At 44.8% G+C, this 14,641-nt stretch overlaps 2 protein-coding genes and 2 long non-coding RNA genes across 5 annotated transcripts in view; 1 reads left to right on the top strand and 3 right to left on the bottom strand.

The window, feature by feature from the left end:
- Nucleotides 1-228: 228 nt before the first annotated feature.
- Nucleotides 229-3,046, top strand: LOC311369530 (uncharacterized protein). The gene has a single exon (XM_084487753.1). The coding sequence runs from the start codon at nucleotides 444-446 to the stop codon at nucleotides 2,082-2,084; it is 1,641 nt and encodes a 546-aa protein (XP_084343879.1). The 5' UTR covers nucleotides 229-443; the 3' UTR covers nucleotides 2,085-3,046.
- Nucleotides 3,047-6,459: 3,413 nt separating this feature from the next.
- Nucleotides 6,460-14,641, bottom strand: part of LOC311369519 (NLR family CARD domain-containing protein 3-like) — a gene marked incomplete at its 3' end in the record, with an annotated part of 29,257 nt that continues 21,075 nt past the window's right edge. Inside the window, exon 15 of the mRNA XM_084487731.1 lies at nucleotides 6,460-6,644. Within this exon, the coding sequence (XP_084343857.1) occupies nucleotides 6,550-6,644 (95 nt within the window). The remainder of the gene's footprint in view (nucleotides 6,645-14,641) is intronic.
- Nucleotides 8,076-9,975, bottom strand: LOC311369549. 2 transcript variants are annotated; one of them, XR_014640137.1, is made up of 4 exons: nucleotides 9,838-9,975; nucleotides 9,531-9,731; nucleotides 9,040-9,104; nucleotides 8,076-8,356 (listed from the first exon to the last, which is right to left on the bottom strand). It is a non-coding gene; the product is annotated as an uncharacterized lncRNA (long non-coding RNA). The 2 variants fall into 2 exon arrangements; XR_014640138.1 differs by lacking the exons at nucleotides 9,531-9,731; nucleotides 9,838-9,975 and adding an exon at nucleotides 9,431-9,520.
- LOC311369554 lies at nucleotides 12,809-13,860 on the bottom strand. The gene is made up of 3 exons (XR_014640140.1): nucleotides 13,662-13,860; nucleotides 13,452-13,517; nucleotides 12,809-13,048 (listed from the first exon to the last, which is right to left on the bottom strand). It is a non-coding gene; the product is annotated as an uncharacterized lncRNA (long non-coding RNA).

Raw genomic sequence — 14,641 nt, 5'->3', positions numbered from 1 at the left:
AGCTGAGTAGTGTTTACTGTATCCTACCACCAGCCTCTCTGAGCTGAGTAGTGTTTACTGTATCCTACCACCAGCCTCTCTGAGCTGAGTAGTGTTTACTGTATCCTACCACCAGCCTCTCTGAGCTGTGAGTGTGACACAGACACCGGTCCACCTCAATGAGACACACCTCAATAAATAAAAGGATGTACAAGAAAGTCGCCTCCTTACCTAAAAGACAGCAGAGAGAGAGGTCGTGTTTCCCGAAGCTCCGCTAGACAGTGGCAAAAAGTACTTAATTCATCGTTCAGGTCTACTTTATTTTACTTTATTTCATGATCATAATACTTAAGAATATATAGTTTGTTTCCGTCAACCTCAATTGCTCGATTCAACAATACTTTTTGGCACTTTGACTACCGGATCAGACCGCAGCAAAAGCCTTGGACTTTCCTATCGCCAACATGCCTCTGTACTCGGATGTCTCAGGCACAGAGACTGGGAAATGCACAGACTGCACCAAACTGCAACAGACAGTGGCTTTATTTGAAACGAGGCTAGCAGCATTAGAAAAATGCAAAGGACTTCTCCAGGATACAGTGCCGATGGGTGAGTTTGCTGAGCTAGCTCAGACAAATCCACAACAGGATGATCAAAGCTATACTGTATCCTTCCCGAAGCTGGACAAGAGAGAGACAATTCCAACTGCCTCTCATTGGCACAGAGTCGGCGCTAAGCCCAAACAACATTCCAAAGTGAATCAACAAGTTCACTCAACGCCAAATGCTAAGCTTCCCAAAGCTAAAATCAGCCGGATTAGCCAATCGCTGAAGTTTACCATGCCGATGAAGAACCGGTTCCTGCCACTCCAGGAGTCCACGAACGCGCCTGCCACCCATGCACCCCTAAGCCCCAAGATGCGTCCAAACGGATGGTGTGGACAAAGACCGACCATGACCCTGTCGCCAGAGAGGCCAGCTGCGCATGCATCTGCCACCCGTGCACCCCTGAGCCCCAGGATGCGTCCGGACGGACGGTGGGGACAGAGACGGAACAAGAACCAGTCACCACGGAGTCGAGCTGTGCATGCGTCTGCGACCGCCACTTCAAGCCAACAAGGGCCCATCTCACAGAAAGCAGATGAACCAGACACTCTGATTGTAGGAGACTCAACCATAAAGGATATAACCGGTAAGAAGATCAAAGCATGCTACTTCCCAGATGTGATGGTTAGTGATGTCAACCAGAAACTAGCCACAATTATACTGGAAAACCCCAAAATCTCACAGATTATTGTGCATGCGGGACTTAATGATATTCGAAAAGAACAGTCAGAACTTCTGAAGAGGGATTTCACTGAACTATTGGACACACTGGACAAATTACACGTTAGGTCATTCATCAGTGGACCCATACCAGCCGTTGACAGGGGAATAAACAGATTCAGTCGTCTACTTGCACTGAATACATGGCTTTCAAGAGTCTGCAATGAAAGAGGAAGGGGCTTTATTGACAATTTCAACTTGTTCTGGGGGCGCAAATATCTTTTCAGAGCAGATGGCCTACACCCAAACAGGTTAGGCTCAAAACTGTTAAGGGACAATCTTCTCTTCTCACTCTCCCACCATGAGAAGAAGCGAGACTACAGCCTCCCCCACACATCTACTGTCCCACTATCTGACACACAGATAGCAGACAGACCACAGACCTTGAAGAGAGACAACAGCCTGCCCGACACCATCGACACCATGCCTCCCCCCTTTGCTGATGCTGGCTTGGCGAGGAACGGCCACCCCCCTCCTCTGCACTCCCCCAGCGACGATGACCTCCAGCACTCACCCATCGATGATGACCTCCAGCTGTCCCCCATTGATGATGACCACCAGCCTCATCTCTCCCATAGCCACAACGACAACTCCAGTTCCACTGTCTCCTCCCTTTATGATTTTCCAGATGAATTTAAGAAACTGAGAAATGTTGGCATCAAACTTGCATCTGCGTCAATGATACCATCCCCATGTCATGACCACAGTCTGATAACAGCCAAGCGGAGGGCGCCCCAGCCCCCCCCTCCCTGTACTGATAGTAGTCCTGATTATTACTGAGACAAAAAAGGGTTCAGCCGTAGACACAGCACAAAGGAAGTTTTGCATAATCTGTTGAACCCAAGGTTGCCTACATCAAAACATGGCAACTTTTGCATTCCTGCTGTAATCACTAAGAGAGTAAACAAAGGGAAACTTAGATGCACTGCTAACCTCTCAAATCTCATACCTATTCCCTCCAAACCAAAATCAACCTTAAAGCCTATCAATAACACCATCAGGATGGGTCTACTTAATGTTAGGTCTCTTAATAACAAATCTTTTTTAGTTAATGATTTTATTACCACTGCTCAACTGGATTTTATGTTTTTAACTGAAACATGGCTAGAACAAAATAACAGTGCAACCGTTCTGATAGAGACAGCTCCTCCCAACTATAACTTTTTTGATGTATGTAGATCTGGAAAAAGAGGTGGAGGGGTTGCTGCTATATTTAAAAATGTATTTCAGGGGAAACAGATGCTATTTGGTGATTTTCCATCATTCGAATACCTTTGTGCTGTATTGAAATGTTCCCCCAGAGTTCTCCTATTAATTATTTACAGGCCACCCACATACGCTGCAAATTTCTTCGATGACTTTACAGAATTATTGTCTAGCATCTCCACAGACTTTGACTGTCTAGTTATAACTGGTGACTTCAATTTTCATACTGATGATTTTAATGATAAGTGTGCAAAAAAACTTTTTACCATTTTGGACACATTTGAAATGTCTCAACATGTGAAAGAGGCTACTCATTGTAAGGGGCACACTCTAGACCTGGTTATCACAAAGGGTCTAAATGTTTCAGATCTCTCTGTGACTGATCCTTCACTGTCTGATCATTTCTGTGTTTTCTTTAATATATCTTTTATTCCCGACATACAGACAAAATCAAATACTGTCAAAAAACGGTATATCAATGAACATTCTAATGTACTTTTTAAAAAGGCCATCTCCTTGCTTCCACCTCTCAACCCATGTTCTGCTGATGATCTTTTAGAAAACTTTAATTTGAAAATTTTGAAAGTCATAGATGTCATTGCACCTTATAAGGTTAAAACGATTTCTGGAAAGCAAAAGGCACCTTGGAGAAAAGTTGCTTTTGTAACAGCCCAGAAAAAAGAATGCAGGAAGGCTGAACGCATATGGCGTAAAACAAAACTTCATATACACCATGACATCTATAAAGAGAGCCTCCGTGCTTACAATTTAGACTTAAAAAGTGCTAGAGAAACATTTTTCTCCAATATCATTAAAACCAATACTAATAATGCCAAAACCCTATTTGCAACTGTTGACAGACTGACCAAGCCCCCAACACAAATTCCACCTGACCTTCATTCCACTCAGAAATGCAATGAGTTTGCAGCATTTTATACTGATAAAATTGAAGGCATCAGACGCGCCATCAATGTCTCCACTTTAAACAAAAATGCTGGACTACCACCCTATTCAGGCAAAAGTAACGTGGCAATGACATGCTTTAATGTCACAGACTCTAAAACTCTTGTGGAAACTGTGACACAACTGAAGCCATCCACCTGTTGCCTTGATACTTTACCTACCAACCACTTTAAGAATGTTTTTGACTGCCTAGCAATAGACATATTGCAAATAGTTAACAACTCTCTCCAATCAGGCACTTTCCCAAAAGGCTTAAAAACTGCAGTTATCAAACCCCTTTTAAAAAAGCGGAGCCTAGATGCCTCTGTTATTAACAACTACAGACCAATATCAAATCTACCCTTCATAAGTAAAATCATTGAGAAAATTGTCCTCCAGCAACTTAGTGACTTCCTGGCATCAACTGGTTGCTATGACACCTTCCAATCCGGATTTCGACCCCTTCACAGCACTGAGACCGCCCTTATTAAAGTTGTAAACGACATCCGTCTTAACACAGACTCTGGCAAAATCTCAATACTAATGCTACTAGACCTCAGTGCTGCATTCGACACTGTAGACCATACAATACTTTTGGACAGATTAGAAAACTGGGTGGGGCTTTCAGGCACAGTTTTAAATTGGTTTAGGTCCTACCTACAAAATAGGAACTACTTTGTTTCCATTGGCGACTTTGTTTCAGAATCAACAAACGTGACATGTGGAGTCCCACAAGGTTCGATCTTAGGACCCTCTCTATTCAACATCTACATGCTCCCACTAGGGCAAATCATGCAAAATAACAATATTGACCATCACTGCTATGCTGATGACACTCAAATCTATGTATCTCTATCACCAAATGACTATCAGCCCATAGATCTGTTGTGCCAGTGCATTGAGCAAGTCAAAGACTGGATGTGCCAAAATTTCCTTCAACTAAATGAGGACAAAACCGAGATAATTGTATTTGGTGCTAAAACCGAAAGGCTTAAAGTTACCCAACACCTTCACTCTCTGTCCTTGAAAACCTCAATCAAAGCCAGAAATCTAGGGGTTATTATGGATTCAGATTTACATTTCGACAGTCACATCAAATCAGTTACAAAATCGGCATATTATCACCTTAAAAACGTAGCAAAACTTAGAGGGCTCATGTCTACCGAAGACTTACAAACACTTGTACATGCCTTTATCACTAGCAAGCTTGATTACTGCAATGCTCTCCTTACAGGTCTCCCAAAAAAAACTCTAAGGCAACTACAGCTTGTTCAGAATGCTGCTGCTAGAGTTCTAACAAAGACCAAAAAATGTGAACATATTACACCAATTCTCAAATCATTACATTGGCTCCCTGTATGTCAGAGAATTGATTTTAAAATCATGTTGCTAACCTACAAATCCCTACATGGTTTAGGGCCAAAATATTTAACTGATATGCTTCCACTACATAAGTCTTCTAGACCACTAAGATCCTCTGAGACCAATCTGTTAATTATCCCCAGAGTCAACACGAAACATGGGGAAGCAGGATTTAGTTACTATGCAACAAATAGCTGGAATAAACTCCCTGAGGATTTAAGACTTGCCCCAACTCTGACAGCTTTTAAAACAAGACTGAAGACTTTTATGTTTGCTTTAGCTTTCTGCTAAATCTTAAATCTACAATGTTTCTATTTTTATTTTATTAGTAACTTTGCCTTTCTAAAATGCATTTTTATTAACTCTGCCTTTCTAAAATGTTTTTTTTTTTTTTTTTTTTTAACTTTGCCTTTACTTTCTATCTATTTTACTTTTTACTTATCTATTATTTTATTTTATTGTATGACAATGTTTATATGTGAAGCACTTTGAGTCTGCCTTGTGTATGAAAAGTGCTATATAAATAAAGTTGCCTTGCCTTGCCTTGCCTTGCCTTCCTGTCAGCAATTGTGAGGGAGAACGGTCCTTTTCTCAGATGGCGAGAATTAAAAAACCAAGTTAACACAGAGGCGCTTAAACAGCCTGTCGCTCATGGCAATTGAGTCAGAACTCGTCCGTGAGTTGAAATTTGATGACCTAATCCACAACTTTGCTTCCAAGAAAGTCAGAAGAAAGCTTGTAGGCTTAAGGATTTAACTGTTTCGTCCGTTTTATTTTATGCGACTGCAAGCAGTAGGCTAGTGCACTCTGTCTGCAGAACTAATTATTGTTTTAGGCTTATGCCTCTCTCTCTGCCTCCATAGCCTAGTCTGTTCAGACTGTTAAAGCACAGCACTAAGTTAAATGTGTAACTTTTAGTCCATTTTATTGTTTTATCGGTTTGATTGTTTTTATTTTGTGCCTCTGTAAGCAGCGCTACAGTGTACTGTCTGCACTTTGCCTCTCCTCCTAGTCTGTAGACTGGGACATTACAGCCTAATAATAAAAACAGATGCTGGAATTCATTTCTGTGTGGGCCTGAGTTATAATATATGACATAATGTACTACATTTTCATTGTGTGAAATTGTGCACCAGCCTGCACAGCGACAGCAAAGAGAGACGCGCTGGCTGCACGCGCACGTCACGTGCACACGCGTGTGCGTTTGCGTCGTGGTCAGGGGGAGGGGGGGCCTTTTTTGATATTGTGAACAGGGGCCAATATTTGTTTAATCCGTCCCTGGTCTATAACCCACCTACCACCGTCTATAACCCACCTACCACCGTCTATAACCCACCTACCACCGTCTATAACCCACCTACCACCGTCTATAACCCACCTACCACCGTCTATAACCCACCTACCACCGTCTATAACCCACCTACCACCGTCTATAACCCACCTACCACCGTCTATAACCCACCTACCACCGCCTATAACCCACCTACCACCGTCTATAACCCACCGACCACCCGTCTATAACCCACCTACCACCGTCTATAACCCACCGACCACCGTCTATAACCCACCTACCACCGTCTATAACCCACCTACCACCGTCTATAACCCACCTACCACCCGTCTATAACCCACCCACCACCGTCTATAACCCACCTACCACCGTCTATAACCCACCTACCACCCGTCCTCCAGCACCTTGCTCTGGGTGCTGGCGGCGTGCGTGTGCGCGGTGATGTCAGCGTTCAGGAGGTCCACCTCCAGCCGGTCGCTCCGGTAGACGGCCCCCAGCAGAGCCCCCCTGCAGCGGGGCTGGGGGTGCCCTGACAGACCCTGAGGGTGGAGGGGGTGGAGGTCAGAGACACACAGACACCACAACAGTCCAGTGGTCTGGGGGGTGTGTGACTGCCTGCTCTAAAGGTTGTGGGTTGGATGCCAGGTGTCCCCTGTCTAACCCGTAGGCGTCCTGGAGCCAGACGGCCCCTGAGGCTCCGTCAGACCACCCTCCTACGCGCGTCACTGCTAACAAAATGGACCCTTGTTTTGAAAAGAGGAGTGTGAGGAGATCTGTGTTCACCCAAACGTATACAACACATATTGAAGGAACACATAGACACACAAAGGGAGTCTTCTTCTTCTTCTCCTTGATTATTGAGGCAGTTGTCAGGGACGCGAGAGAAAGAGAGAAAAGTGAGAGAAAGTATATATAATGACGTCATAATAAATGATGCGCAACATTCATGGTTTACGTAGTAATACGGCCAGCAACATTTGACACCAGTTTTAGAACGTTTTACACTACAGACATGTTGACCACCAACATGCCAAAGCAGCTATAGAACCTTATTCAGCAACGGACAGATCACACACACACGGAATGGAGGTTTATTTCTGATCAAGAGGCAGGCCAGGAATCCGGTCAAGGGGACAGCAACAGGCAATGGTAGGGCAGTCATAGGGATGGGACTTCAGGTGCGATGAGGGCCAATTACAAGGATGGCTAATGACTGGTAATGGTTTACCTCACAAGTGAGGTAAGGGGGAAGAGAGAGATATATAGAGTGGGTTAGTATTGCTATACGTTTCATGATGGTTAGTATTAAGTGTATCAATGGTACAATATAGTGTTACACTATAGAGAGAAAAGGCAAGAAATGTTATATATTGATAATATGATTTATCAAGTCTCAGTTCATAGCCGGGTGAACACATAGTTCAACAGTAATCCCAAAAAATACCCCATTCCAGTTGTCAGGTAAGTGTGGCAGGACCTTTTCCTGTTTATTACACATTTCACAAAGGTGGGCTACACAAAATTGGGTTGGAAAGCTAGACTAGCTATACTGTATAGCCACTGTCCATCTGATTGTCTAGTTAGCTAATATCATCATACGTGCTTTTACTGGCTTGATATTCGCTGCTATGGTTAAGGTTAGGTTTAGGGTTAGGGATAAGGGTGAGGATTAGGGTAAGGTTGGGGGTGAGGGTAAGGGAGGCGGGCGGTTAGGGTATAGGGGAGGGGAGAGGTTAGGGTTAGAGGAGGGGGAGGTATGAGCAAAGGAGGGGGGAGGGGGAGGTAAGGGTGTATGGGGGGGGAGGACAGAGGTCAGGGTATAGAGGGGGAGGTTAGGGTATAGGGGAGGGAGGTTGGGAGAGGATATGGGAGGGGGGAGGTTAGGGTATAGGGGAGAGGTAACCTTACCTCATTAGGGTAACATGCATGTGTATAATAAAAATTACCATACAACAAGCCACACAACCAGGTCATTTTAAATGATTTTATATCATAAAACATCAGTATACATTTCAACATCTGTGCACACAGTGAAACAATTCTGGGATGTGATTAAAAAAAAACAACGGTTCATCATGAGACCATCTGACCCTAACTCTGTCCCTAACACTGAACCATGAGGAACCCGCCAAGGAACCCTTGAGAAACAAGGAACCCTTGACAACCCGTGACTTAAGTCACGTCCTGCGAGGTAGAAGTTGCATCTGAAGACTCCACCGTCCAGCTCCGACGAGGCGCCGTCGGTGGGTCACTGAAATGTTGCAAGAGGAGAAACACAAATCGTTAGCCTCGTAGCATAATCTATGTTGCTAGCCATAGGCCAACAATGTCAATGAGGCTACCAATGTCGATTACACTATGAGGCTACCCATGTCGATTACGCTATGAGGCTACCATGTCGATTACACTATGGGGCTACCAATGTCAATTATGCTACAATATCAATTATACTATGAGGCTAACGATAGATAACTCTATGAGGCTAGCGATGTTGATTATGCTATGAGGCTAACAATACCATTATGCTATGAAGCTAACGATATCCATTATGCTATGAAGCTAACTATATCCATTATGCTAGGAGGCTAACGATGTCCAGCTAGGCGGCTAACCAGATTCCGGGTCTCCCTCCAGATAGGTGGCTCCTCCTCCATCATTTTGTCCATGATTTTTTTAGTTTATATAATTTGTGTTGAAGAAAATACTTTTGTTTTGAGAATTCTACACTAGAAACACAGTGGTAGTAGTTTATTATTCTTTGGACACTTTGTTTAAATAATTCTGAATCAAATCAAATTTTAAACTTCAACATGAAACATGCACACACTTGGGAATTTGTAATTCAGGAATATAGTAAAACATTCTGTGAATTTAACAGCATAGGTGGTGAAACGATGTAAAAAAAAAAAAAAAAAAAAAACTGTTGGTATTAACCTTCCAAAGACTTGAGCAGTCCCATCGTAGTCCTCGTCTCGCTCCTGGTGGGTCGTCAGCTTCATCTGTTCACAATACAAACACACATTAAAAGGGTGATGTCACCAGGTGTGAGTGTGACCAGCTGTTACGTTTTAGTGTCCACCTTGATGTACGCTGGATAAACTATAGTAGTAGCAGCTGATGTGACCTTAATTACTTCAAATCACAGCTTTGGCTAAAATTCACAGAATGAAAAATCTGAAGGAAAAACTAATGAAGACCCTCTACGATCGTTTGAAATAATTAAAAAGAACCTCCAGGTGTCAAGTGTTTGGTTATGGTTACCCTCCGGTCCACAGCCTCCGGTCCAGCCTGGTGCCCCATTCCTGGTCCAGGGGGATCTGGATACCCTCCGGTCCAGCCTGGTGCCCCATTCCTGGTCCAGGGGGATCTGGATACCCTCCGGTCCAGCCTGGTGCCCCATTCCTGGTCCAGGGGGCTCTGGATACCCTCCGGTCCAGCCTGGTGCCCCATTCCTGGTCCAGGGGGATCTGGATACCCTCTGGTCCAGCCTGGTGCCCCATTCCTGGTCCAGGGGGCTCTGGATACCCTCTGGTCCAGCCTGGTGCCCCATTCCTGGTCCAGGGGGATCTGGATACCCTCTGGTCCAGCCTGGTACCCCATGCCTGGTCTAGGGGGATCTAGTTACCCTACATTATAATTAAGTGCGAGAAAAGCACTAGACACATAATAATAATAATAATAATAATAATAATAATAATAATAATAATAATAATCCACCCTGGTGACCCATACCTGGTCCAGTGTGATCTGGTCACCTGCTGGTCCTCAGCCTCTGGTCCACCCTGGTCCAGGAGATCCTGTGAAGTCAGACAGCATCTTTATAGACCTGTGCACAACGCGGTCTCGAATCTAACTACCAACCCCCCCGCAGGAGCCCCTTACCTTGAGCTGGAACGACGATGGAGATCTTGGGGTGCTTTGGTCGTCTTGTTGCAAAATACAGCCAACAGACTTACCTTGAGCAGATCTAGTAGTTTGTTGCTGTTGGTTCATGTACAAATAATTGACTATACATTTCATATCCCCCATTTAGCAAATAATTCCCACCCATAAACAAGGCTGACAACAGTACAAAATAACAAACTTCTCATGCCTTTTGTCTACTTCCTTACTACTCTCTAAAACATCGCATGCACATCGCATGAGTGTTGCCTTACTGATCAGGGTGTGATCTGAGTGACCAGAGATGCATGCTGGGATACTGTGCCATCTGACGCCTACAGTTCTGTAGAGGTTCCCCCTCAGGAGAAACCAAGTTTTCAAAAGGCTGTCGTGACATCAGTTACATGACCTGGAACGTCCGTCAAGACCGTGACAGGGACTCCCCAAGGAGAAACGCCAAAGGGTAGGCTGTGAGGCTCCCCCTCTCGGCGACTAGAATACAACAGCTCTTACAGGAGAGAATCATGGCGCACATTTCAACGTTCCTCTTCATAGACCTTGAAGCCCCAGTGAGGCTTTCTTCACCTCTTCTGAAGAAGAGCACAACTGCAGCTCGACAGGGACGCTAGTTGGGATGTTTCCAAGATGGTTTCCAATTCAGCCCGAGAAATACTTGGATCTCAGGGCAGGAGTACAGGAGATCCAGAGGGCTTGCCAGCAGTCCATCATGTTTAGGTTAGGTAGGGAAGCCACGTTGCAGAATGTTTCATCTTCCATCTTCAGTTAGTTGGTTGGTTTCTCATCCGATTCTGTCCATTCGGAATGCCGTTAGTCCATCATCCATTGTACCAAGTAGCCATTGTCGCTTCCCATTGTTTGCATGATTCAGTCACACTACAAGCCAAGCTGCATGACCCTCAAGTCATCCTGTCCAGTGTGTAGAAGGTCGAATTGAGATCCAGATGCTAGATCGCTCCAGGCTCTTGCTGTATTGAACACCCACTTTGTTATCCTCTTTGATTTAGGCCACAGACTTGAGTCATCAGAAACATCCGACCAAATGACACTCAAGGGTGTTTCAGGAAGAGTAGCATCCTCCTATAGGTGAAGATTAAAATGTTCAGGTAATACAAGCCAAGTAGAAAAATTTCCCCTCACACATGTGGTGCCCAGTACCAGGTTAAAGATTGCCCCTCTCACACTTAGTGCCCCATGCCAGGGCAACGATTGCCCCTCTCACACTTAGTGCCAAATGCAAGGTTAAAGATCACCCCTCTCACACTTAATGCCCCGTGCAAAGTCAACAATTGCCCCGCTCACACTTAGTGCCCCATGCCAGGTTAAATATTGCCCCTCACATGAAGTAGTGCCCCATGCCATGCAAAGATTGCCCCTCACACTTAGTACCCCATGACATGCAAAGATTGACCAGTACCAGGTTAAAGATCACACCTCTTTATTTTCAGTTATTAGATTGTGTATTTACACAAACAATGACAATACTCAAAGGAATACAAAGCCAAACGAGAGGAGAGACCAGTGGAGGGTTTGTAGGTCTTTGAGAGAGGAGACCAGCGGTGGCTTTGTAGGTCTTTGAGAGACGAGACCAGTGGAGGGTTTGACGGAGAGACCAGCGCTGGGTTTGACGGAGAGACCAGTGGAGGTTTTGTAGGTCTTTGAGAGACCAGTGGTGGGTTTTTAGGTCCTTGAGAGAGGAGAGACCAGCGGAGGTTTTGACAGAGAGACCAGCGCTGGGTTTGTAGGTCTTTGAGACGAGACCAGTGGCGGGATTGACGGAGAGACCAGTGCTGGGTTTGTAGGTCTTTGAGAGACGAGATACCAGTGCTGGGTTTGTAGGTCTTTGCGCCCTGCCCTTCACAAAGAAAAGAGAACTCTTCCCGGGGCTCCCGCCAGCTTCTCCGGGGTCGTTTGCGTTACTGCACTGGACGCCTCGCGGCGCCTATCTCCGCCTCTCCAGATTTGGGAATATGAACCCGACTCCCTTTCGATCGACCGGGGGCGACGGAGGCCATCGCCCCGCAGAGACGAGAGACCAGTGGAGGGTTTGTAGGTCTTTGAGAGGAGAAACCAGTGGTGGGTTTGTAGGTCTTTGAGAGAAGAGAAACCAGTGGTGGGTTTGTAGGTCTTTAAGAAGACACCTGTGGTGGGTTTGACGGAGAGACCAGTGGTGGGTTTGTAGGTCTTTGAGAGAAGAGAAACCAGTGGTGGGTTTGTAGGTCTTTAAGAAGAGACCAGTGGTGGGTTTGTAGGTACTTGAGAGCGGAGAGACCAGTGGTGGGTTTGACAGAGAGACCAGCGCTGGGTTTGTAGGTCTTTGAGAGAGGAGAGACCAGTGGAGGGTTTGATGGAGAGACCAGTGGTGGGGGGGCTAGGGCTTCAAAGCGTACGGAGGGAAACGTTGGAACGTGCTCCGTGGTTCTCAGGTGCAGGAACCAGGTTGGGTTCTAGTTGCTGAGAGGGACAGCCCTCACATCTCGCCCCCTGGTGTGTCTCCTTGAGGAGTCCCTGTCTCCATCCTGAAGGACGTTCCAGTTCACGTAACTGACGTGACGACGGCCTCTTAAACACTCGGGTTCCCCTGAGGGGGAACGTCTACACAACTGAAGGCCTCAAACAGCGCAGAACCCTCGCATGCATCTCTGGTCAGTCAGTCACACACCCTTATCAGTAGGACAACACACATGGGATGTGATGCAATGATGAGGAATGTAGTAGGAAAGTGGACGGATAAAGTATCTTCTAGGGACGAATGAGAGGCATGAGAACACGAGAGAGAGAGAGCGAGAGAGAGCGAGAGAGAGCGAGAGAGAGCGAGAGAGAGAGAGAGAGCCTACGTGGGGCGGGGCAGGGCCTACGTGGGGCGGGGCAGGGCCTACGTGGGGCGGGGCAGGGCCTACGTGGGGCGGGGCCTGAGAACTAGTTCAAACTAAACGCTGTCAGCCCACAGCATTAAAAGAAAATGTTGTGACTTACAGTTCGCAGTTTCTTCTTCTTCGTGGTTCGATCGTGATACTCACAGAATCTGTTTCTTCTTCTTGAGCTGTGAAGGAGAGCAACGAGATTAGTTTTACGGCTTGTGTGTGTGGCTGTGTGTGTGTCTGTGTGTCTGTGTGTGTGTGTGTGTGTGTGTGTGTTTTAATTAGTGATTAATCCAATAAATCCAAATAAGTTATTAAAATAAGTTATTTTTCCCATCCAACTACGACGGTAACCGAGTGCGGAGTCATTGTGTGACGTCATGGCCCCGCCCCCCTACGTCTTCCGCCGCCAACTCCGTCATGGAGTCATTGATAAATATCTGCAGCCGCGTCACCCGGCGAAAAATTAACTCAATTAAAAACAGCTTACGACGACATACATCCAGAACTACTATTATTCAACTTATCAAGTAGGCCTAGAGTAAAAAACAATTAAGATAAATTATAAATAAGTGTCCTACTCACAGCAGGTCCGGATGTAGCGGGCCGTTTTACTTCAAAAAGTGTTCGTTAATTAACCCGACGGTCAACCTGGAAAACAAAAGGACCAGACGGATCATTAGTTACTTTTATAACTTCAACCGGACGTTTCTAACCATGTTTCGGTTAAACTACTAAAATAACGTCAATATTAACCGTGTAATGGAGACGGCTCAGCGTCTTTTTCAATCTAACCTGTGGTGGAGCCAACAGCTGACGGAGCGCGAGCAGCAGCAGCACAGTGAGGCTCAATGGAGACGCAGCGCGATCCGCACCGAGACCCGCGAAATAATCAGCGAATAATCAGCGGAACTACATGCAGGTGTGCGCCGCCATAGATGTGTGTGTGTGTGTGTGTGTGTGTGTGTGTGTGTGTGTGTGTGTGTGTGTGTGTGTGTGTGTGTGTTGAGCGGGGGTGGGAGTGGGTGGGTGGGTTTGGGTTACAAACTGTGGGTGTGTGTTTGGGTTTGTGTGTTTAAAAGGTGAACGATATGTGGATGAGTGGGAATAAATGGTATATATTATGTGGATGTGTGAGTGTGGTTTAAAACCATATGGAGTAGAGGAATACTGTTACTACCAGGAATTGTATGCTGATTGAAGTATGAAATTACACCGTATGATGGTGTATTTCCTTTTGATGAAAATAATAAAAAAGAATAAATAAAAAAATGCCTAATGTGTAACATAACTAATTAACTATAACTGTATTGATACAATTACTATTATAGAACATAAAAAAATAGAACACAACTTACTTAACTTAAATATGCAAATTACAACATTTGGGCAAATTATGCAACTATGAAAGTCTTTATAGTTGCATTTGTTTATTCACAAAATAGAAATGCTATAACGGCATAAAAAATAATAAAATCAATCAGCTCAGATATTTATTGTCAAAGTGATGAACTTATCAAAACGTACAGAAATCCAAATGACACTAAATGTTTCAAATGACATTAATAAAATAATACATTATATTGTTACTTTAATATTCTTATATTGTATATTTGAACAGTGTTCCAATATATTAGTCAAACATTTACATGTATTAAATCTATATCTGTACATATTTTATACAAACAAAAACAAGGCGATGACATTATAGTCATACATCAAATATCCGTACAGTCACACCCAATTCATAAAGAAGACATTTATTGCCTGTTACA

The sequence above is a fragment of the Micromesistius poutassou genome, assembly GCF_964030765.1.
Source record: "Micromesistius poutassou genome assembly, chromosome: 24".
Taxonomy (NCBI): Eukaryota; Metazoa; Chordata; class Actinopteri; order Gadiformes; family Gadidae; genus Micromesistius; species Micromesistius poutassou.
The sequence above is the reverse complement of the archived record's forward strand: the minus strand, read 5'-3'. Positions and strand labels throughout refer to the sequence as shown.